Below are 23,146 nucleotides of genomic sequence, written 5' to 3' on the forward strand. Positions count from 1 at the left end.
TTTTCTCTTTTTCGATGCCAAGTTACCTGTCCACATTTATTTTCCTTTCTCTTGGTGTCGTTCAATTTCCCCAATTCTGCTACTTTTGTAGTTTCACGGACACTTTTATATATGCTTTTTTCACTATTTTGTCTTTTCCCATTACTCCTTTCTTTCTTTCTTTCTTTCTTTCAGATGTGCTTGAGCATAAACTGCAGTAGTTGGAGTAGTATTATACCACATCCGGGCAGCGTTCATTCATTTTAGGTTCTGAGCAAAGTGTCATCTTAGGGCCCTCTCCTTATTTAAAAATATACCTATATACGTACCTTAGGGTATGTTACCAGTACAAAACGTATCTAACCCCTTAAAGCTTATCTATCCTACCTTCTTGACAATCTGTAAGTGTGCACCTTTTTGTTTCTTATAATTCTCAGGCTAAACAGCGTTTATCTCCTTAAGCAGCATTAACAAACTGATCTTTGTTACTTTAAAATGTTGTGTTTTCTATGCGGTGCGGACTAATTACTAAATAATATCAGAGCAGTGTTAATGAGAGAAAAGTATTTTCTAATGCCGTTATTGTTTGTTCATTTCAATAATCGCAGAAGAGAGCAGTGATTTTCATTCTTTCTCTGCGCTAAAGAGTTGAAAGCTGACGATAATAAATCGATAAATAACGCTTGTCGAAAGTTGTCGGATGGTTCAATCACAGTAACAGTTGGTGGCAAAAGTGTGTGGCTTTCCATAATAATCAGTCTCTCGCTACACAATAGCAGTGCGGTCACATGCGAAATGTCAAACGGTGAGTCCCATCGCTACAGCACGTGTCTCATCTGAGAAAATGTACTTCTGAATGAATTTTCAACTTCAGATTTCCTATTCATAGTCTGCTTATCGAAAATCGCTGTTGCCACCTGGTCCAGGAAGATTGCGTACTCTCATGGACCACTCTAATGCTTTGAAATCATGGGTCTGACGTCAGTAGGATGATCACTGTCGACGAAATTGAAATAACTTGGGCGATCATCGCTGATGGAAGCTACAATGACCTCTGAAACGTCGGTAAACTTCTACTTGACTACACGGCGCAACAGCCCAGAAGACAGTCATCTTTAGACTCACCGCCGTGAAAACCTCACATAGCTTGTTATGTTTTGCTCCGTTTTGAAGTTTTGTAAGTGTGATTTTTTTTTCAGGTGTCCAGTTCCGAGTACTTCAGCGTGAACTTCGAGTGCGGAGTGCTGGCTACGGCTGGTGATGATCACTCCTTGCCGTCAGAGGAGTTCATACCTGCTACCAAAGGCACATATCTTTCGTAAGTATTGAAGGAAGCCGTCGATTATTTGCGTAAAAATCATCTGAAGTTAAAAGGTGGCTGTCTTCTGGGTTATAGCGAATCGCCTTGATGATAGAGGAAACAAATACCTCTGAAACACTGGTAAATTTCTTCCGGACAACACGGCGTTACAACCCAGAAGATAGCCATCTTCGGACTCACCTACGTCCAAGGTTCATTTCATGTTTTCCCTAGAGCAATTATTGAACTCTCATTCGAAAGGAATGTTTACAGCAGCTACTACATAGACTCTTCAGCTGCGGTGTTAAAATGACAGGAATGCATCCAGTATCTTCCGATTTTATGCAAAAGGTATCATTAACCCCATTTATCTTGTAAATACAAACTGAGCTTTTGTAAATTGTATATGTCTCATGCCCGTTAAAAAACAGAACATTCACTCTACCGAACATCGTGCTTGATTGGTTAGCATTCTTGCTTTCGGTTTGGGAGTTGTGTGGTTAAAATATCTGTCGGAATACTGGCTGGGAGGCGTGAAATTTATGAAATGTTTTAAGGTGGGCGCAAGGTATAAAAGTTTGGGAACCTCTGGGTTAGCTTATAAGAATTTTGTGCAGATCACCGCTGTCTGTAGTCTGAAAAGTGTCACTTCTGGATTTTTCTCGCTTAATTTCAGTGTTAGAACTTATTTATGGTATTATCTTTATGATGTAAGATGCCCGCCACTCGACTTGAGACAAAAGAAAAGCCCAGAGTGCTAGAAGCGTCAGAGATTTAATCAGAGCCCATGACAAAAGCTTAATGTGTTAGCAAGTAGCTTAAAGGCCAGAAGGTGGTAGGCTTACATCGTACTCATAACACTCATCACTTCATGTGTGAGACGAAGTTCGTTCGAGACGCTGTTACAGCGATTCTAGAGTGCTTAAAGACTGAACATCTCGGTCGTGTAGTCTGCGCGACTGCATTATACTCTGGAGGTCCTGAGTACGAATCTCGGTTCGGAGACTAAACTTCCACGTGTTTTTTTACCTGAGTTCCTCGAAGGAAATACTGATAATAATATGCAACGGAAATCCTTAGGATTCAGGAAAAATATAAATAAATTCTGTCACTGTAACCAGTCCCTGGCCATACTAGACGTGAACCTAGTACCTCCAGAATGCATGTCAGATGCTGGACTGACATCTAACTCGATATTGGATTTTAACCGGGGAATTCACAAGAAACACGAGTCCTAAGAAATTCGTAATGACTTTCGATGATTCACCTTGCTGCATAGATCGTCTTCATGAACCTAGCAGCAGAAATGACACAAAACAGATCAACCACTTTCTGCTAGGGGGTGTGTAGGCCATTCTTGCAGTGAGACATGGCGCTTTTCCAAACCGAAGTGCCGAAAGATTGATCTGGTCGGAATGGAATGCTTTACAGGAGTCGAATATTATAAAACGGGATAAAAATTGTTCTATCGGCTTTACTCGAAGCTGTATTTTCAGGAAAACAGAATGGAAATCCTTCCTGCTGCTTGTTATTCCGGATGACAAGTACGTCATTCTGAAGATCGAAAAGGAATGTGCGTAATAATCAGTAAGAACAAGACCTCGAAAGATAAAATCGTGTCATCACAACATATGCAGCCCTCATAATTCAGATGGCGAACGAGTTGCATAACAATCGCGCCCATTGACAGTCTGTTCCTTTTCTCAGAACAGTTTTAAAGGCCGTGTCATTTTTCCTTTATTAGCAACAACAGACCTAAGACCACCAACGCCTTTCTTTAAGATTGCTGATGGTTGCCAACCTTTGTATTGATTTAAAATGAATTTATTTCGGAAATAAGGTGCCATGAATCAGCAACAGCGATGTTTCTCAAGTTGTGCTTGAGGGATCGACGATTTGAGTATGTTCTGATGTTCATAGCTGATTTACAATATGTAATACATGTAAGGGAATCATTGTTACGTTTATTTTATCTCTGATATTGTTCTGCTGTTAAAATTCGAAGAAAATTGTTGCGTTGATAAGATTAACGAAGAAATGTATTTTGATTCTGGTAGTCAAAGCAGGGTTAGCGATAACTGCACTAGAATATTAGTGATTTCAGTGTGAGTTCGTGTAGTTAGTGATTCGGTACTGAAACTCATTTAAGGAAGCTTAGAGCTGTGTTCGTGTTCCACAGGGATTCGCTGAAGCCGGTATGTTCTCGGCGCGGTGTCGATGTGACTGCAATGGACGTGTTCCTCGATAACTCCAAGACGCCTTTGCCTCTGATGACAGACACCTCGTGGCTGGGAGGAAAGCAACTGCGGCTGAGAGGTAAGGCTTCTACCCTCTGCCATTTCGGGACTTCCACTACTCATTCCATGAAGGTGTATTAGAAGTAAAGATCCAGGCACACATTAAATAAATACTAGACTGTGGTGAGTGGTCAGCTATCGTGGCCTGTTTTAAGATCGTGTCCCTATAGGCCTATATTTTTGTATTAAATGAAGAAACCCACGATAACCCGAGTCAGGATAGCCTGTTCTCGAGCGCAGATTCCGAATATGAAGAAAAAAATGCCAACCCATTGTATTGCGAAGTTTGAACATGGAGTTTACAAGAAATTTCTTCCTTTGCTATGGATCGAACCCCAGCCGTCTACCCTGCAGCCTGTCATATCACTTAGTAAAATATTTCGACTCATATGATTAGCAGAAGCTAAATAGTGGCACGTGTTGAATTTCGATACGTGATACGAGCTACTAATTAAATTCTGATTTCCCGTACCAGTTTTGACATTTCCCTGGCACATTAGCTGCTGTCGCTTACAGTCTTGGATGCGAGTGGCTGCTATAATTAGATATGTAATGTAATCTAAATTAACTTACCAGTCACAGCTTATGCAGACATTTAATTTCCGATCAAAGGAAATCAGTAGCGTATACTTCATAGAGTGTCATATAATCCCAACGAAGAGAGTCTAGAGTTACGCGTTCTGTCTTACAGTTGTTTTTGGCAGTTCACGTCTGTCCATTAGATAGCGTCGTTGTCGCTGTGTGTGAGCTGTTATGCGTTATTTGCACTGTGTGACTAACGTGAAAGCGCATAGGGCTGATCGCGTCTGCCCACGTATTTCAATTCGAGAACTACTGAACGGGTTTTGATTAACTTTGTTACTGACGTTATGAGATTGGAAGCCACACAAGCTTTGTACCTTTCGATTTCTTTCAATCTCGAATTACAACATGGCGGGGAATTAATGTGTATTTAAAAGTGACTATATCAAGAGCCTAAAATCCAAACAACACACCGGCGTGCTACAAAATTTAAAATAAATTCTTACAACGTCATTTTAAATCATGTTTCGCACAGTATGATATTTTCTCCAGTATTACCACAGTAACCTCAAATCTAGAACAGAAATAAATAAAACACTGCATTATATTTTGTATTCGTAGTAACTAGTATAATAAATTTGTGGCCCAGCCTGTGGTTGTGACCCAATGTGTGGATTTGTTTTATAGTACGTGACGACAGGAGCGCTGTGCGCGGTCTGGTGAAACCCTCCAACAGCCAGGTTCCCTTGAGGAAGACTTCCGGGGTGAGTATAAAGCCTGAAATTAAGGTGATAACTACGTATATAGTAGGCTTTAGCAGTAAGAGGCGTATCCGCTACTCCGTGGCTTCATTGTTTACTCTCTTACAATATTTTTTGCCCACCGATCACATTTGTAAGACAGTGCATATTCAATCTACATTGGATAAATAGCTTAACCAGTTTTTTTCACATCTAAGTGTTAAATCATATCGTCTGCAATCAGTGTAGAAAGTAGGTAGAGATTTTAACCAAAAAAATTTGAACGATATTTCAACGTCATGACCAAAAATAAATATACACGTGGTCAACTAAAACAATGCTGAAGTGTAGCTTCGCTTGCCTACCGCGATTGCAACATGAACATTTTGAGGTAATTTCACAAAGCTTTTATAGTTTTTCGGCATCAGTGTGACGTTAGCTTTCAAAATGCGTAGCATGCACTTCCGCTTGTGCTTTTACTCGCTGGCAATTCCAATTAGTGAAACCCGCTTGCATAATGAGTCTTATTGTATAAATACAGTTGTTATTAATTAGCGATATTGTGACTTTATCGACAGAACTACCGAGGTTCGAGTGGTAGTAGATTCTTCAGTTCCAGCACTGAGGACCCCAATTACGTGGCCGAGACAAGCCACGAGGGATCCTTTAAAGGCCCTAAGGGTCCCAAACAACGGTGGAGTGGCCTTTTCGGGAATAGCAAGGTATTAAGACGTTTGCCAATAACTGGTTGTAAATGTGGATCTAGTGGTAACAGAGTAACTGGCCGTGACATTCATCATGTGTTCTAGGATACAAAAATGGAGAGCCTTGTAGAGCAACTCAATTATTACAGCAAGCATGGGATTCCCCAACTCCAGCAACAGCAAGCGGAAGACGACAACGACGAAGGTAACTGATTCGGGTGTCAAAGTTCCCCTCCATATGCTTTGATTTTTAGCATTAATTCAACTTGTCTTTCCTAGAAAGCTGTGTTCCACTCTTGTCGTATTCACAGGTGTCCTTCTGTCTCTTGTATGAAGCCTGTTTTCAATGCCTTATAGACTCGGAAACTTCCAATTACGCTACTGATGTCAGATATAACAAACAACAAAAATATCTGCAATTATGACAATCAATCACATGAAGTCCAAATTAATTCCAGGTATGGCACGTATCTTGGACAGTGGACCATGTGAAACAAAGCTGCATTGTAATAAATCAATCAGTTCATAAGCCCATAAAGAATCATTAAATATGGTTCTGTTTTTTAGGTTTGTATGACCTGGAAGATGACTGGAAGAGCGTGGTGACATCAGCTGATGAACTGAACGAGAAACATCGCCAGCAGCAAACTGCCATCTGGGAGCTCTTATCCACAGAAATTGCCTACATTCGCACGCTAAAGGTCATTACAGATGTAAGTAACTAAGTCCACGCTACACAGTCTTCATCAAAAATTGAGAATTATTTAGCTGATCAAGAAATTTTCTGTTTTATGGAACCTGAAATGTTATCACTGTTTGTCTTGAACTATTTTTATCCAGTCCTGCATAAGAAATTTTCATGAAGTTGTTAAAAGAAGTCTCTCTTAAACACATGTGAAAGTCGCTGATACCAATGACAGCGGTGGGGAAATGAGGCCATGCCATACCTTAGATCAGTGGTCCCCAACGCGGCGCCCGGCAAGGCTTTTTTTGGGTGCCCGTGTTGTTACGGAAAGAGGTTATACTGAATAATGAACCACGAAACATTATAAAATCAAAGCGCAGATCTCGACTTACTGACGCCCATCTTGACGATTGTTTGCGAGCAGAAACATCATCCTACACTCCCAAATTTGAAAAACTGGCCGATGAAATGCAGCGCCAAACATCGCACCAACTTCCCACTTGAGTAATAATAATTATACTTATAAAACTACGTATTTTTGATTGCGTGGTTTCTTATATCATTAAACGTTGTGTTGTTTTGTGTATTATTTGGTGTCCATAACTTATTTGTCCAGAGAAAAGAAAATTTGGCTTTGTTAATTGGTTGGTGCCCGCCACGATCTCATAAACTCTCAAATGTGCCCGTAGGCTCAAAATGGTTGGGGACCACTGGCTTAGTTTGTTAAATGCTAACTTCTCACTGCAAATACCCAGCTTCAATACCAGGACAGTACACATGGGATGTGTGACAAACACTGTGGCAGTGGGCCAGATTTTACACCGACTACTTCAGATTCCCAGCCGTCATTCCACAACAGCTGATACATTAGATCCATTTCAGGTTACAGTACCATTTATAGACATAAATTATCAGGGTAGATCTTCCAGATAGCCTTTACTTTGAGATTTCAGGACTCAATATAATGAAATTCAGTTCTTATTTTTAATTTAAAACCATATCAACTACTTTAGAAATGCCCATTTCATTGTTATGAAGCTGTTGGCATACTAAAGTTCCTTAACTTGAAACTATAATTTCAGCTGTTCTTGGCATGTTTGTGTAATCTGCAAGCAGCCAACATCTTGAACGATGTGGATAAAGCTCGCTTGTTCAGCAACATAACTGACATCTATGCGGCAAACAGGCATTTCTGGTGTCAGCATCTCCTGCCCATGCTGGCTGAATCACGGGACACAGGCCGGCCGCTCAGTCCTCGGCTCCTTCGGGATGGTTTCTGCAGGGTGAGAACACTTTACTGCAATTTTGCCATGTACCAACTGTGAGATGTCCCGCGCCATAGCCGTGCGGTCTGAGGCATCATGCCTCGGACAGTTGATACGGAATGCGCGCTGATTCGAGTCTCGGGGACAGAGGAAATTGGGGAGCTACAATGAGTAGCGTAATCCAGTCATGGAAACTAGCCATGGCTGAGGGTTCGTCATGCTGACCACACGTCATCCTATATCTGGTTGGATGATCTTTAACCTCTGTTTGGGCATGCGAATGTGAGGCCAGCAGCCAGCTAGTCTCGGCTTTGGCTCTCAGACGGCTGTTACGCCACGAAACTATGAGATAATTAAATAGTTAATTTATCGTAAAGATTCTTCTGTTGAAGGGAAGGGTAGTTACCAAGTTCATTCAGTCAAGGTCATCATGTTCCCAGCTGAAGTGTTTTATCTCCATGGGTGAAATGTCCTAAACTTTTCTACACTCCCAGTTTTGGGTGAAGGGGTGATAGGTGTTGATGAAAAATTATGCAGACATTCAGCCCATTTTTTAGATTTGAATACACTTTCCACATGCCCTTAAAATATGAAGCCACTGATATTGGAAACAGAATGCTTCATAAAATTGTATTTCAAATTGATATTATAAATATTAATAAGATCAATATATTTTACATCTACAATAACGGAATGAGATGTTACGGATGCGTTTTAAAAGTGAGTGAGGGGAGAATTCAAAAGAAGTGAAGTTGAATGGAAAATGTGCAAGAGGGAGTCTAGATCAATACTGGAAGAAGGATGACCATGGGAAGAAATGGAGGAGGTGTTGTGGGAAGACAGAGATAGATGGAGAGTCTTTGTTGTCATATGACCCACCTAAAGTGGAAATGTCATAAGAAGATAAATAGATCTGATCTAATAAAAAAAAAGAGGGGCATAAAAGCTTTGTAAACAGAAAGTGATTCTGTACACAGTGAATGACTAGGGTATGATCCGGGTCACGTATTTTCCTTTTTGCCACCACATCCAGAACGGCTTTGGGGCCAACTCCCCACCTCCAGACTCCAGTGGTTATAGGGTCTTGTTCCAGAATATAAAACTGTTACTGACTTCATACTAGTATCAAGGTCTCTATGGTATAGTGCTTCACTTGGGGAAACGTCTTTATCTTTGTGAAGGACTGCCACATGGATGCCATGTTCATGTACATTTAATTTTTATAGGATTTTGTTTTCATGAAATGTTTGAAAGGTTTTGTATGTATTTGTGTGCACTGTGAACATTGGCCTGTCCTGCTCTTAATGACATGTCATTGTCTTAGTTCCAGGACATCTTCCTTCCATATACAAAGTACTGCGCAGAGCAAGCACAGTGCCAACAGTATTGCCGGGAGCGACATCAGGAGAATGAAGTCTTCACTGCCTACCTTGTGGTACATCAGCAGTCTATTAAGAATAATTATATTAGCATCTATTCTTTGAGTTTAGGCTATTTTCTCCTTGTTACTAAGTCACATAATGCTCCTACCTCAGTATCAGGAGAGGCCACGTTAACAGTAATCCTGATTGCAATTTTACATAGTCTTCCTCAGCCTCTCCAGCTAAACGCAGAGAATGGTACTTTGAGACGTATCAAGATTCACTGCATCCAAATCATTATTCACAATTTATCATCATCTTCCTATGACATGATATAAAAACAAAACAGAAATTTACTTATAAATAACATTTTTATAATTTTGTTTGTCTTTGGTGTATTGTTTTTGTTTGAGCCATGTATGTATCCCAGCAATCATTTCCTTTTCCCATTTATGCTGGATAACTGTAGCTGTCACTGACAGTATTTCTTTTAACTCTTGTAGTGACATCGTACTTGAGAAGTACACTTTTTCCTTTACACAGGATTCAAAAAAATTAAACATGTACAAGTCGAATCCACTTATTCAGTCATTAAAACACGTTACAAAATTGTGCAGATGGTCTACATTTCTAGATGATGATGTTAGCATGTCACACTAAATAAAAGTTTGAATTTGCGTCATAATAGCCTGCTTTATTTTAGTGGTGTGAGACCCAGAAGGACTGCAACAGACTGCGTCTCATGGACATAGTAGTGCAGCCTATGCAGAGGCTCACTAAGTACTCGTTGTTGCTGAAGGCAATCCACAGGAACACAGAAAATGAAGAGCATCAGAACAGTCTTGCCATCATGGTGAGTCCACTTTGAACAGCCTCTGGAAACATAAATTTTTCCATGTGCAAGTTGGTCGGTATTTTATTTGTTTTACATTTCTTTCGACAACAATCCTGAGCTTAGGAAGCTGAGGCAATCACTGGCTTCTCACCTGACGGATCCTAATCGAATCCCAATACAAATCATGTGTGATTTGTGATATAATAGTTCTGGGAGAGTTATTCTCGTATCAGTCATTATTCTACTAATCCTGTGTACTCACCTGTTACAATACTTAACATCAGAGCTGGGGGTAATAGACCCAAGGGATTAGTCTTGATAGAAAAACAAAACTCATTTATTCTTGCTTTTGAGACATCATTACAATCTTATTGCAGATAAAATGTGTGGACCAGTTTGTGAATGACGTCAATTCCACTCTTAGACAACGACAGGATCATGAACGACTGAAAGGCATCATCGCAAGGATAGAATCATATGATGTGGTGGTGAGTTGTGGAATTAATACAAAACATAATGTATATACTGATTATTTTAAAAAATATCTGGGTAGGGATTCCCCTGATTCCAAGTATTAATACTCTTCCAGTTCTAAATTATTTTATGCCTTACAGATTATGGTTGTTTTTTTTTACCGAATGTACAAGTTTCTTCGAGGGATACTCATACTGTCAAACTCTTTTATGCTCATCAATCAATTTTCAATTTTTGCTGTGGCCCAGGCCACATCATGAAACTGACATTTTTAGAATTAGAGACATTTCCTCCAGTACATGTGTAATAATTGTACTACCATGACTCTTCTTCTTCTATGGCTCTCCGGTCGTATTCGGTCCATGGCCTCCTCAATTCTCCTCTTCCATTCGGTCCTCTGTTAGGTCCGTCTGTCCGAGGCTTTGATCGAGGTTTTGAAACATCTTCCTTTTTACGGTGCAAGGTTGTTGGCCTTGTGATCAACCCCCCAACCTGAAAGACTAGGGCACCTGTCTTAGTCTGACCTCTCCCCCTCGACCAATCTGGCTAATACACATTCTATCCCTTTCATCTTCTTCTTGTTCTGTTTTCAGGAGTCTAAGGATGATGATGTGGAACGACTCCTTAAGCTACACGGTGAACTGGATCTCACATGTCCAATGCCCGGTTGCCACGTGACGCAGCGCAGACACTTGCTCCTGGAGAGTGACCTTAAACTGAAGGACAACTCCACCTCCAAGGTAATCCATGCCACAACTGAAAATCACTGCTGATGAACTTCGGAATGCTCAACACTGCTAATGCTAAATCCCAGTTTTGAAACTTAAATCTGTGGAAAAACTGTCTGACATTCATTAATTTCATATTCTTTCAGTGGCTAGCACTTCTGCTTTCTACCTGGAAGGACCTTGGTTCATATCTACCTGGGAAACTATGTATCCTGACTGATGATATTTATTTTAATAATTTCATCCAGTCACATGGTGGTATATAGCCTTAAAATAAACAAAGATTGTGTTTCCACATCTATTCCATTTCATCATTCACAATCAGTGCTGTATAAATAACTTCAACAGTTGAAACAATATTGTTAAATAACCCAAGAATGAATCAGCCGATTTCTTAATGCAAAGAGACAACATTTCAGTTACCACCCTGCTTCATATTCAAGAGGTCCCTGGTTCAAATTCTGGCATGGAGACCAACTATCTTGACCAAGGTTCTCGTGGTGTTTGTCAGCACTTTCAGGCAAATGTCATGATAATATGTGGTATTAGACCACGACTGCTTCCTCCCACATTCTTTTTTATTTGTTCTTTAAAAAGCATCCTATCATTCAGCACTATAATATGAGCAGTTGGAGGCATCTTTAAGCAAAAGTATATAAGTAATAAATAAATTTGATGAACAAACCTTTGCTGGCTTTGTATGACAGTGACAGAGTTTTAAAATTGTATCTGTGCTACTAGATGGACGTGCATTGTTTCCTGCTGACTGATGTGCTGCTAGTATGCAAAGCTGCAACCAAGAAGGGTGGCATTGGTGTGCGTGTCGTTCGCCAGCCATACATGGTAGATCGACTTGTCGTGCAGGAGTTGGCACGGGACTCCCCCACCATTGCACTGGTGTACCTCAATGAGTTCCGGACAGCAACGGCAGCCTTTGTGCTTAGCAGCTCCGATCCAAAACTCATCAAGGTAATCTGTACAAACAAGAGTATAGATTATTATCCATTTTAGCCTGTAGATTGTCTGTTGTTATTAGAACTATTAGCCTGGATGCCCAGAAACACCAGATTACATTGTGGTCTTTGAGAGGATACAAGTTTTTTATATCTTACTACAAGAAATATGACTGGAGTAAGCCTTTCTCTTTTCTCCAGTTAAGCATTACCCCACCATTGTAAATTCTGCCTAAAATATATGAGCTTTACTGTACTTTCTAAGAAGAGGTAAGCTTCTGGTACCATCAGCCCAGCGTACCAGAAATAAAGCAGGCACAATGAAGCTGAAGCCAACCACTAAGAAAGCATTCCCCATACAGCTTTATGGCACAGGGACAACACTGCTTTTATTTCTGAATTGGAGGAATAATATTTGTGCAAGTTAAACTAAAAGTAAATTTGCCCCATGTCTAAGTACCATGACATTAAGACATATTGGGATGTCATGGCAAGATTCCTCTCATTGCAGACCTTGGCACAAGGTGAAGGTGAGTGGCAGGCAGGCCCCTCTTGGAATACAGCCTCCAATAACGATCAGATAAGACATTGAAATTGTTTTTAATGTTGTGTGAGGGAAAAAAGTCCTTGTAATAACAAGTTTAGTTGGTGTGTATGTCAGGTGACAAATCATTTACACTGGCAACGAAACAAATCTTAATGCTTTTCTGCCTTACTCTTGTACTGTTTTTAAATGTTTTTCTTTTCCATGCAGAGCTGGGTAGATAGCATCAGAAAGGCTCAAGAGTTGTATGCAGCTGCAAAGCAGGCAATCAGTACTGCCAACATTACAGCGTCATCTGGCATCCCTGTGACCACGACAGGAGGCTCCATCAGCAGACAGCCGAGTGCGTGTTATTATGAGGATGATGATTTAATGGACCCAATAGAGTGCCACAGTTGTGCCTCATATGGGACTAATTCTGTTCTCGTCCCAAGCCGCAGCCCCAGAGGAGACTCCAGCAGGGGCAGTCGAGGCTCTAGCCTAGTTCATTCGCACAGGTAAGATGACCATTTTACTATCGTGTCTCTCTGGAACTGTGGCCACCAACAAGCCCAGTGTTCATCCCCCCTTAATATACATGAGTGAATATGTAGCAGCAGTGGATTGTTGTTGGCAGGGGAGACCAAAGGGTTGTCCCAGTGCCACTTTATCCACCACAAATCCCACATGGACTGCTCTAGGCATAAACCCAGGCCTTTATGGTGGGAAACCAGCAACTAATCACTTAAGCTCTGGCACTGCAAATTCCATAAATGAAAGTTATTCTATTTTTAAATATGCACTTCAAAATGTTATTTAACAGGGACACTGCAATCCCTTTTTAGATTTTCGTTTCTTGCAGAGGCCAGGATAATATCTCCATGACAACTGGAAATTGTTCTTTTCCATTTCATCCTGTGATGTTTGACACTGAATAACATCTGCAACGAATACAGTTATGATCATTTTGTGTTCACAGTGGCTCAATGGACATGAATGAAGTTTCCTCAGTCAGCAGCATCAGTCAGTCCCGTGGTGTCAGCATGGAGAATGAGCTGAGAGGTTCTAGCCTTAGTTCAGATGAGGGCATCCCCGCTCTGACCACTTGCTCATGCAGTGAGGGCAAGACTGTGTCACAGCAGCCAATTCCTACACCATCGCCTCGGTCTGACCGGTGAGTATGCCTTTAATATGACAGCGCTATGATTGACACAGAATAGAATATTATGCATAACAGTAATTGTTTCTCAGTTTGTCAAGGATGATGATGTGGTCTCTTTCCAGATGAAATACTTTTTAGCACTATACTTTGAGATGAAATAATTTTGAGATTGTCATTTAATATAATATTTGTGATATGTTCATCACCTGGGATACCTAAGGGCATGGCATAAGTATAATATTAAAATGGAACTTAAACAAATAGAATCTGAGAGTGTTGATTGAATTCGAGTGGCTCAAGATTAGGTCTAGTGGTAGGCCCTTGTGAAGACAATAATGAACCTTCAAATTTCACAAAGGGCAGGAAATTTCTGGACCACCTGAGCAAATATCAGCTTGTAAAATAGTCTGCTGCATAGTTACTTACTTAGTTCAATATTTAATCAGTCTTTTAAGAGTGAATATTTTTTGAGCAGTGTCTTTTATGGCATAACAGTGTGCTTCTAGCTGAGACTGTGCTTTGCTATAGGCGCAGTCTGCTGTCCAAGTCCCCGTCACCCAACACTCTGAGTGTGCAGGTTCCAGTGTTCTCCAGCCTGGGACAGTCACTTCCAAATCTGAATCTGGCCACCTCACCCAGCACCAGCCATGCGACAACACCCAACCCTCCCACATCATTGCTCCTAGTGCCCCCCTCTGGCAGTGCCAGTGCCACCTCCTCTCATCATCACGGTGGTCTGCTGAGTCCAGGACACCGGGGAGTCTCGTACCCACCGCCGTCCCCCCCACGGGGCTCACTTCGCAGGGGATTTGCCCTCACACAGTCCAGGAATCCTCCACTGCAGAAGACTAGACATGTCAACTCATCAACAGTCAGCAGTGGGGTCCCAGCTGTGGCCAGCCCCACTCAGGGTTCCAGTCCAGCAACAAGCTTTGATTTTGACATTCCTGTGATAGCAGGTTAGACACTAAGAAACCATGAGTCTTGGCTGATTGATATTTAAAATACTGTTACAACATTATTTTTTAAAATATAGGGCAGTAATGTGAAACATTGTATTTCTACTATGCAGCAAGAATGACTTCCCATTAACATTTTTCTTATCAGGTATATCACCGCCCAATGAGGAGGGTGTGACTCCTGAACCGCCTGAGGATATTACAAGTACAGGACCTCTGAGGTCACATCCACATCGTCACGCAATGATGAAGCGCCTTACAAGAACAGATAATAGACGGTACCATACAGCTGGGGCTATTGATGACATCAAGGTTTGTGTATGCAGCCAGTCAGGCATTACTGCAATAAGGAACTTAAAAAGATCCAGCTTCTTGGATACATTTGTAAAACGTAGCAGCACCCTTTAATTCTGTCTGTCATGCCTATACGTTGAGCCCACTACAGCAGCAAGACGTAAGACGTGTTTATGGGGTTGAAATTGATGAGAGGGAACCAATTAATGGCTGTTATGCAGTATGGTTAAATTTCTGATATCTACAAACAGGTAAACAGTATTAATATATAATTTCTGAATGATTAACTGGGATACTGGGAACGACCCGTTCTTCAAGTGCCTGAGCATTGCGGGTCCCAACTTTTCGTTGGCTTTGATCTATGGACATTTTGGTAGGACTCCTTGGACGAGGGATCGGCCCCTCACAAGGCCTCTACCTGTACACAGGACAGCACAACACAGAAAAACGCGGACAGACATCCATGGCTTGAGTGGGATTCGAACCCACGGTCCCAGCGACCAAGCGGCACAAGGCCCACGCCTCAGACCGCGCGGCCACTGCTGACCCCAAATGATTAACAGTTTAGAAAATTTATGTGCAACAAATGATTTCTAGTGCATTTTCTTAGTTATAGTCTTTAGATTTCACTTCATGAACTTTCTTAGGATTGTGCAATGGCAGCTTCGGTGTTAGTGGTCTGAATATTTGTGTTCTACTGTGTCAAAAATTAGTTAATTTTATATTCACTGTTTACCTTTCAATGTTTATAGTTTGCAGTTTTATATACACACAGTGTATTCATGGATGTGATACTAATTTCACAGTGAGGCCAAATTTATTATACCCTATGAAAAATATTTGTTTTTAACCCATTTAGTTTCTTTACTAAATTGTTATGCGTCCCTTAGCAGTGCTACCAAAACTCACAGTTACACGTTTACCACATCATATGTGTAAATACGGCTAATCTGCATAGTTAAAGTAATTAATTCTGTGAACTGTATTTATTTTAGAGTTCTGTTGTGTTTAGCCTCTATCCAAATATTAAAAATAATTTTTAACCTCTTATTTTATAGTCTTTTAACTAAAATTTGTGTCCTAAATTTTATTACTGTGTATTTAGTTTCACTTATTGAAATCAGTATCCTTACTATTGTACTCGGTTTCTTACTGGTATAATTTCATACATTTCTTTATGAAGCCTCATGTCTCTGTGAGCAGAAGCAGGATAGCCGAGATGCCAGCATCCACAAGCGCTTATCGTGGAACTGTGGACCTGGGATGCAGGGATCAAGTCCATCCAGCAGTGACCTCCCTGCTAGCAAGTGTGTGAGCAATGAAAGCATGCAGAGCTCCAGTGGAGTTAGTTCGACAGGCAGCTTACCATATGGTGGCAGTCTGGTGAGGGAACTGGACCTCTTAGATCTGGATGGTGAGGGATTGCAAAATCAAGTTTATCATCAGTTGGTCTTAAAAGAATTTTCTCGCAATGTCAAATGTATTCTTTTTAGCCTGTCCTACTTTCCTATGCACATGAAACAATTACATTCTGGCTGAATAGTTTTCATATTTTATTCTTTAGTCTTAACAGACATTTACTGATCAAATTCAATCCTGGTCAGTATTAGTCAGTACGCACTATCAGGATTTTACTTTTTTTGATGTTTTGTTTTGCATAATGTGCTGCCAGCACCTTTCTTTACACATAACACTGCCATTTCATCCATAGAATGTCACTTCTGATCACTGTAGCATTAACTGTGAAGCTTCTTCTCATATTTGAACATCATATATCACACTATAAATTATTATAATTTGTTATCCTTTTCTGACAAGTATTGTGTCATTCAATTTACTGCTTTGGTGAGGACTGAAACTTTTAATTTTTAATGTCTTGACAGGGCCACCACGTGTTGTGTGTGGGAATCAGCTCGGTTGCTGCTTTGACACTCATTTATCTGCAGCTGCAGCTTCCAGGAACCCCGTAATAGATGAGACTGAGACATCTATTTGTCCACCCCTCTCCCCTACCATGGAGGCTATCAACATGGAGGCAAGTGTAACAGATCATACCTGTGTGTATGAGCATGACAGGAGGCAACACTGGACTCTGTCCTGAATGCCAGTTCATATCTTTTTATTTATCTGTGATTCATCTTAATATTTTCCTTACATTAACCCATCGTGGCAACAGGGCAATAAGGTTGTGCAGGTTCATAATGGACTATGTGCTACAAATTCTGGTTAGATATTACGTAAAGATACTGGGATACTGGGAACAACCCATTCTTCAAGTGCCTGAGCACTGCAGGGTCCCAACCTTTTGTTGGCTCGATCTGTAGACATTCGGTAGGACTCCTTGGACGAGGGATCGGCCCGTCACAAGGCCTCTACCTGTACAAAGGACAGCACAACACAGAAAGACGCGGACAAACATCCATGGCTTGAGTGGGATTTGAACCCACAGTCCCAGCGACCAAGCGGCACAAGGCCCACACCTCAGACCGCGCGGCCACTGCGGACCCCATTACATAAAGAACCAATACAATTTTCACTGCTGTTTTAAATGCTTACAGCTAATCAGGTCACATTTGACTCCTGGACTCCAAGCACCCACAGACTCTGGAGGGTCAGAGACGGCAAAAATAGAAGTGAGTGAGACACGAGAAGGTGCGACAAGGAATCCTCCCAGTAAAGCAGATTTACTACGGATGAAGGACCTTATACTAACAGACTCGTCGGTGGAAGCCTCGTAAGTAAAGCAGGAGTATAAGAGGGAACAGCCTTTCATAAATTGCCACATTCTGTCTGCATGTGCTAACAATTTTTGTCAGTATTTTGTAATCATATTGATGTTATTGTTTCTTACCTTATTTAATAATTCTGTCAACATTTAATAGATTGTATAGAATGAGTTAAGAAATAGGAATATTATAAATAATTGTTTAAAAAGTATGAGGGAGAATGCATTTGTGAGCTATTTCAATATTTATTATGATTTATTTAAATAAGTTGTATCATCAGAAAACTTATGCTGAATTAAACAGAATGTATGTAAATGGTCATGAATGAAGGTAGGTTGAGGGGAAAAGCAGATATAACTGATTTGAATTTGAAATGTGGTGTAGAATGAAAGAGAAAGTGGAAGACAGTGTATTAAATATAGTAATTGTTGACCTGTGTAAAATCATAAAACCTTGCAATAGTTATATACTCTGTTGAACCAACTCTCAAAATGAAATTCTGTATCTTAGCAGGCGCATAAATTTTCAAAATAAATTCTCATATAAATGTTGGATCATGAAAAATCATCTGAAAAGTATCACATTAAGGTACACTCTTCTATCATCCCCATACTGCTCTAAAATGAGCACAAGATTAATTTTCCATAGAATTTAGTTTAGCCTAATTTCAGCCAATTAAAAACACTTTTATTATGGATTACTAAACCTAACATAACTTTTGTAGGACATTAATCTATTGCAGGTTCTTGCCGACTAATACAAGCTTCACAGTATTGCATTATGTTTTAGATAAGTCAGTACAAGCTTTTAAGAGTTTTTTTTTTTGTGATGGTTTAAGCATTCTCTGTTTTAGGTTATGTTAGACTTCACTACCAGCCTACATTTAGGAGACCAGATGGTTGATTTCTTAAACCATTTCTCCAAAGAGTTAAGGATGATATGAGTAAAAGTAAAAGTGATTTGCTTAAAATCATGGATGTAACCATGCTTTGTAGAATTGGCCCAATGAAGTCAGGCTCATTTTGTGATGGTAATGACCAGATTAAAGATATAGTACTTAATCAGTTTTGATTTTTGCAGGCAAGTTTGAACAAAATGTTCCAACGCCAACAACAAAACTTTAGTGCGCCCCCAAGTTCATTGTGAAGAATGAGCTTAATAAAGGGCAACAAAGCAAGATCTCTCTAGGTTGGTCCACCAATTGAGGTGACTGAAGGGAGTAATTTATTTGGTCAGCTCTGTAAGTGGGAGAGTTCTATGATTTAATGCACGCAGGCCTGCCAACAAAACTAGCCTTATCCATCAGGCTTACAGAGTGGAGTGTACAGGGAATTTATTTGCATGATGGAATCAATACAGAGCAAAAAGTAAATTAGAGCCTTATAGGCTTCATGCCCAAGATGTTGGCAGGCCTGAGTGTATAGAACTGGGCAGTTCTGGGAGATGGCTGAACTTACATAGCTAAGGCAGCAAGTACTCTGATGAAATATGAAGCTGTTATTGGAAATATTGATTCTCTGGAGAGAGGAAAACAGTCTCTGAGATCATCAACAGTAATACACAGGTTTAATATAGTATGTTTTAAACTAGCAATGGTTAACAAATATTGCTTCTAGAATTGGCCAAGATATTGAAAGAATGAATACTGATTTTTCCCAGACATTAGCCATTATTGTGGAGAGGGCTTATTAAATATTCTAGTACAAGTACATTTGAATCTGGAGATTCAATATAAACAGAAAAATTACTTTCACTTTTATACAAATAATTAGCAAATTATGGTCTATTTATAAGCCAGAATGCTGGATGACTCTACTAAGAAAATAATGTGTGCTATACAGGGTTGGAAACTAAATGATTTCCTTTGATCACTAGGTATTTTTCATAAAGAGTTTCTCACCTTGTTTCATGTTTTAATATCTCTACATAAGAATACTTAAATTTCTAAAATCAAACATGAAAAATTTACAGTATAGTCATAAATTATAATCGTGATCCAACAGGTGTTGAAAATTTTCCTTAGTTGACATGTAAGAAATTTTAAAGATGTTTAAACAAAAAGTAAATTTTCTATACTGAAGTTAGTCTGTTAATAATTATAGTATAATTGATAATACACTAAAAATTGTATCCACTATAACTGAAGATTGACAACTTTTCAAAGCAATCATAGTTTCAAAATCATATATTCTAAATCCAAATTATACTCTTTAGAAATGTCATTAGTATGTTTCTCTGTGTGTTTCTGTTCAGTCTTATTGTACTTGATAAGTTCGGAACATGTGCATAACAGTCACAAAACACGTTATTGTAAAGACAAACGGGTAAAAACAAGTATATTATGCAGCTTACTACATTTGGCAAATAATATTCAAAATTACTATATGAGGAATGTTTGAGGATTACTGTGAATATGTGATGTGATAGATATATTCTTCTCTCTCCATTTGTTGGTTCTGTAATCAGTAAAACTCCATTCATATAGAGACTATAAGAGTCAAGTAATTTCCTTGATTGATGGTTCCTTAAGTCACCCTAGAATATGCTTAAGATTACGGTGAAAGATAAACTGAACCTAATAATGTAAGCCAGTCTGTGGTATCTCAAAGACTTATTAAAAGATACCAACCAGTCAGTCAATAAATATGATATACAATGTAGCCCTCTCCAAAATGTGGAATGTTTCTCTGGGTATGTCTAGTACAGTAATGATGGCAGTGCTTGTGTATTTAATAGAACAGTAGATGCAGAGTGTCGTTATAGTCTCACTGCCAAGTAGGACCTTGGTTTGGGTCCCAGAATAATTAATTCTTTCCAGAGCATGAGTGAGTGAAAGTGACACTGCCAGTAGGCAAATGATGCTATTGATTATTTCCAGGTATAACATTGTTACATAAGTTTGCCACAGTTAATAATAATTTTAAGAACTAGACATGAACATGGTGGAGTATGAAAACAGTCCAGCTAAGACTTCAGAAAAAATTGTATAATTTGCACAGATAGAGCAGTTTATTAACACACATCTTGAGTATTCAACAAGTTAGCTCAGTACATAGAACATAATATTTTCTTGTGGAAAGTTCCCTTTATAACCTAATGTTAGTAATGTCAACTGAAATTTTATATGATATTCTTCTGTTGCAACAAGTGGAAGCTAAAATTATTATTCCACCTAAAGTCATGCCATTCTCACAGCTGATTACAGCTAAATTTCTGCTGGAGTCTGTTCCCACACATTTCCAATAGTGGTATAACCTCACATTATTCTGCAGTTGCAAGAGGTAACCCATTGTCTCTTATACAGGATGGGTGGGAAGTAAGTAGGCATTGAGAAATGGTTATAACCTCTACTTTTCCAATGCAAAGATATTATTTAATGCCTACTTACTTCCCACCCACTCTGTATATCTGAAGTCATGGCATTTATGATTCCACTAAGTTTTTCTCATGTTCTGTAGTGCATATAACTATGAAAGTACAATTCTCTGCATTTCTATAAAAACCTCATTCCAGTAGTTCCTGTTGCTCAGGCAAAGATGATCATTTATATTTTTAAAGTGCTATGTAATCAAATATGTTAAAAATTTTCAGCTTTATTGACTTGTTCCAGTCCATAATTATAATGAAAAAAACATTTTTCATTGTGCTATGGACACTGAAATACTGTACATTGTGGTGATGTAATATAAAATGGAGTATGAAAATTATGTGCACATTTTACTCATGTGTACAGTCACATGACGAACAAAATTCAGTTTCTGAATTGAAAATAAATAATCACTTAGTTGTGAAGCTTTCTGATATAGGAGACATGCTCTTGATGAAATTAGTACTTATAAAATTGTTTTGTATGTGCCAGGATGTGGTGCTGGACAGTTCTCATGTTCTAACCTGTACATAGCTACATTAACTACACCAGTATATAAAAATTAGTTTTCAAAAGTTTAAAAAGACAAAGTATTACAAATGTTAGTCTTCTTATATTTTCTGACATTTAATTTTTATTATGTGTGGCTTCCTGGATAATATTACCAAACTCCTTTACATATTAAATCCTGAAGTGATACTTAAAATTCTAGAACCATCCACATAATGCATATATAGTTTGAGGTCTTTGCTCTTTTCTGCCCTTTGTTGTTTTTCCATAACATTTACTTATGGTAATATGAACGGTGCTGGCGTGAATATGAGTGTCAATGACAATGACATAGCCTTTCCTTCATATAAATATTTCAAATTGGAGGGACCAAATAAACATTACATGGTCTTGCTGCTGAATGGCCTCTAGTTATCACTTTTTTATGCATAAAGGCCCAGAAGTAGACATGCATAGTGTAAAATTAAGAATAAAAGTTTGTTTTAGTTTTAAATATGTATATAATGTAAGTATTTAACTGAAATATGAACTTTCATGGCTCAGTCATCATTAAACAATGTGTGAAGGTTTTATCAATAAAAAGAAGCAAGATTTGTAAGTTCTATAAAAATCACAGAATTAATTAACATGAACAAATTAAAGTAAAGGTTTTGTCCCCCCCCCCCCCCCCCCCCCCCCACACATACAAACCACTAACAAGGTATTAATGTTTCTTGACCACTCAAGGCATGGATGTTTGTCCATGTCTCCTCTTCCAGTCTGGTGGGTAAAGACTGGCCACAGAAGGCAAGGAGAAACCCGTGGTACTTTCGCAAGAAAACCCCGAAAGGGGTCACGACGGTCAAGCTTACCATAGACGATGAAATTTAAAAAATAAATCTGGAGGAATTAACTTTTACTTAACTTAAATTTTGTTATTGACATGAACAGAGGGTTTCTAGCAAAAAGATGTTTTGCATTGCACATCCTAGCACTTACATTCATTCATATTTGAAAATTCAGTACACTGCATATTAAAACCACAGCAAAAGCATTGCATGTTGGCATATTTCTTTATTTTGTTCAAATTAGAATGTGTAAGACAAAAATATACTTGATACTATCTTTAGTTGCTTTTGTAGATGAACAAAAAAAATTTGTTATTGGTAGCTACAGTGAAAATGGTTAAAGACTACAGATTCACAAATATGTACACTTTTGGTATTACTAAACTATATCTGAAAAGTCAAATTATGTAATTGTTTTAATTTACATAATATTTTGGAATTATCACAATTGTTGAAATTATACAATAGCCTGAGAATGATTCTGTCCCATTTAGTATGTTTTCAACTGTACAAATATGTTCAGAGGATTTCCAGGTGTTCTACATCCAATGCAGGTTGAATCTTTTTGTCTGCTTGCATCTAAGTACACGGAACAAGTCTTGTATTTTAAAAAATTTGCTAAAACAAAATGCTGAAGTCTCCCAACATATTTGCTCTGCAGCCTCAGAGCAAGAAAGGAGTGCCTCTTATAAAAATAGTTATTTTAGCATTCAGTTCCACTTGACTGAGAGCATTCTAAGTAACATGGATGTGGAACAAAAGGCACAAATGAAGATGACTGGTAAGCTTAGGTTTCATACCCAAATTCTGCAGGAATTAACATCAGAATCTGAATGCCCATTAGTATAACTGAACTAAGGCTAACCAGCTATGTAACAACCCAAATTTTTCACAGCTATTTCCTAATGATCACATTCCAGAAGGTGATCCCACCA

At 39.1% G+C, this 23,146-nt stretch overlaps 1 protein-coding gene across 11 annotated transcripts in view; it reads left to right on the top strand.

The window, feature by feature from the left end:
- LOC110830995 (uncharacterized) overlaps positions 1-21,601 on the top strand; it is a 217,716-nt gene extending 196,115 nt beyond the window's left edge. For all 11 annotated transcript variants that reach the window (XM_087340956.1, XM_087340957.1, XM_087340959.1 and 8 more), the window contains 20 exons: positions 1,179-1,297; positions 3,459-3,595; positions 4,786-4,862; positions 5,417-5,560; positions 5,648-5,747; positions 6,110-6,255; positions 7,310-7,510; positions 8,817-8,927; positions 9,557-9,706; positions 10,066-10,176; positions 10,756-10,902; positions 11,632-11,859; positions 12,598-12,884; positions 13,346-13,540; positions 14,057-14,487; positions 14,636-14,799; positions 15,985-16,195; positions 16,665-16,816; positions 17,340-17,515; positions 18,588-21,601. In XM_087340956.1, coding sequence (XP_087197082.1) covers positions 1,179-1,297; positions 3,459-3,595; positions 4,786-4,862; positions 5,417-5,560; positions 5,648-5,747; positions 6,110-6,255; positions 7,310-7,510; positions 8,817-8,927; positions 9,557-9,706; positions 10,066-10,176; positions 10,756-10,902; positions 11,632-11,859; positions 12,598-12,884; positions 13,346-13,540; positions 14,057-14,487; positions 14,636-14,799; positions 15,985-16,195; positions 16,665-16,816; positions 17,340-17,515; positions 18,588-18,597 — 3,297 coding nt within the window. In that variant the 3' untranslated portion in view covers positions 18,598-21,601. The remainder of the gene's footprint in view (positions 1-1,178; positions 1,298-3,458; positions 3,596-4,785; positions 4,863-5,416; positions 5,561-5,647; positions 5,748-6,109; positions 6,256-7,309; positions 7,511-8,816; positions 8,928-9,556; positions 9,707-10,065; positions 10,177-10,755; positions 10,903-11,631; positions 11,860-12,597; positions 12,885-13,345; positions 13,541-14,056; positions 14,488-14,635; positions 14,800-15,984; positions 16,196-16,664; positions 16,817-17,339; positions 17,516-18,587) is intronic.
- The last annotated feature ends 1,545 nt before the right edge of the window (positions 21,602-23,146 follow it).

This window comes from Zootermopsis nevadensis, unplaced genomic scaffold, assembly GCF_977971745.1.
Source record: "Zootermopsis nevadensis isolate Lab colony 2312 unplaced genomic scaffold, Znev_1.0 Znev_ptg000061l, whole genome shotgun sequence".
NCBI lineage: Eukaryota > Metazoa > Arthropoda > Insecta > Blattodea > Termopsidae > Zootermopsis > Zootermopsis nevadensis.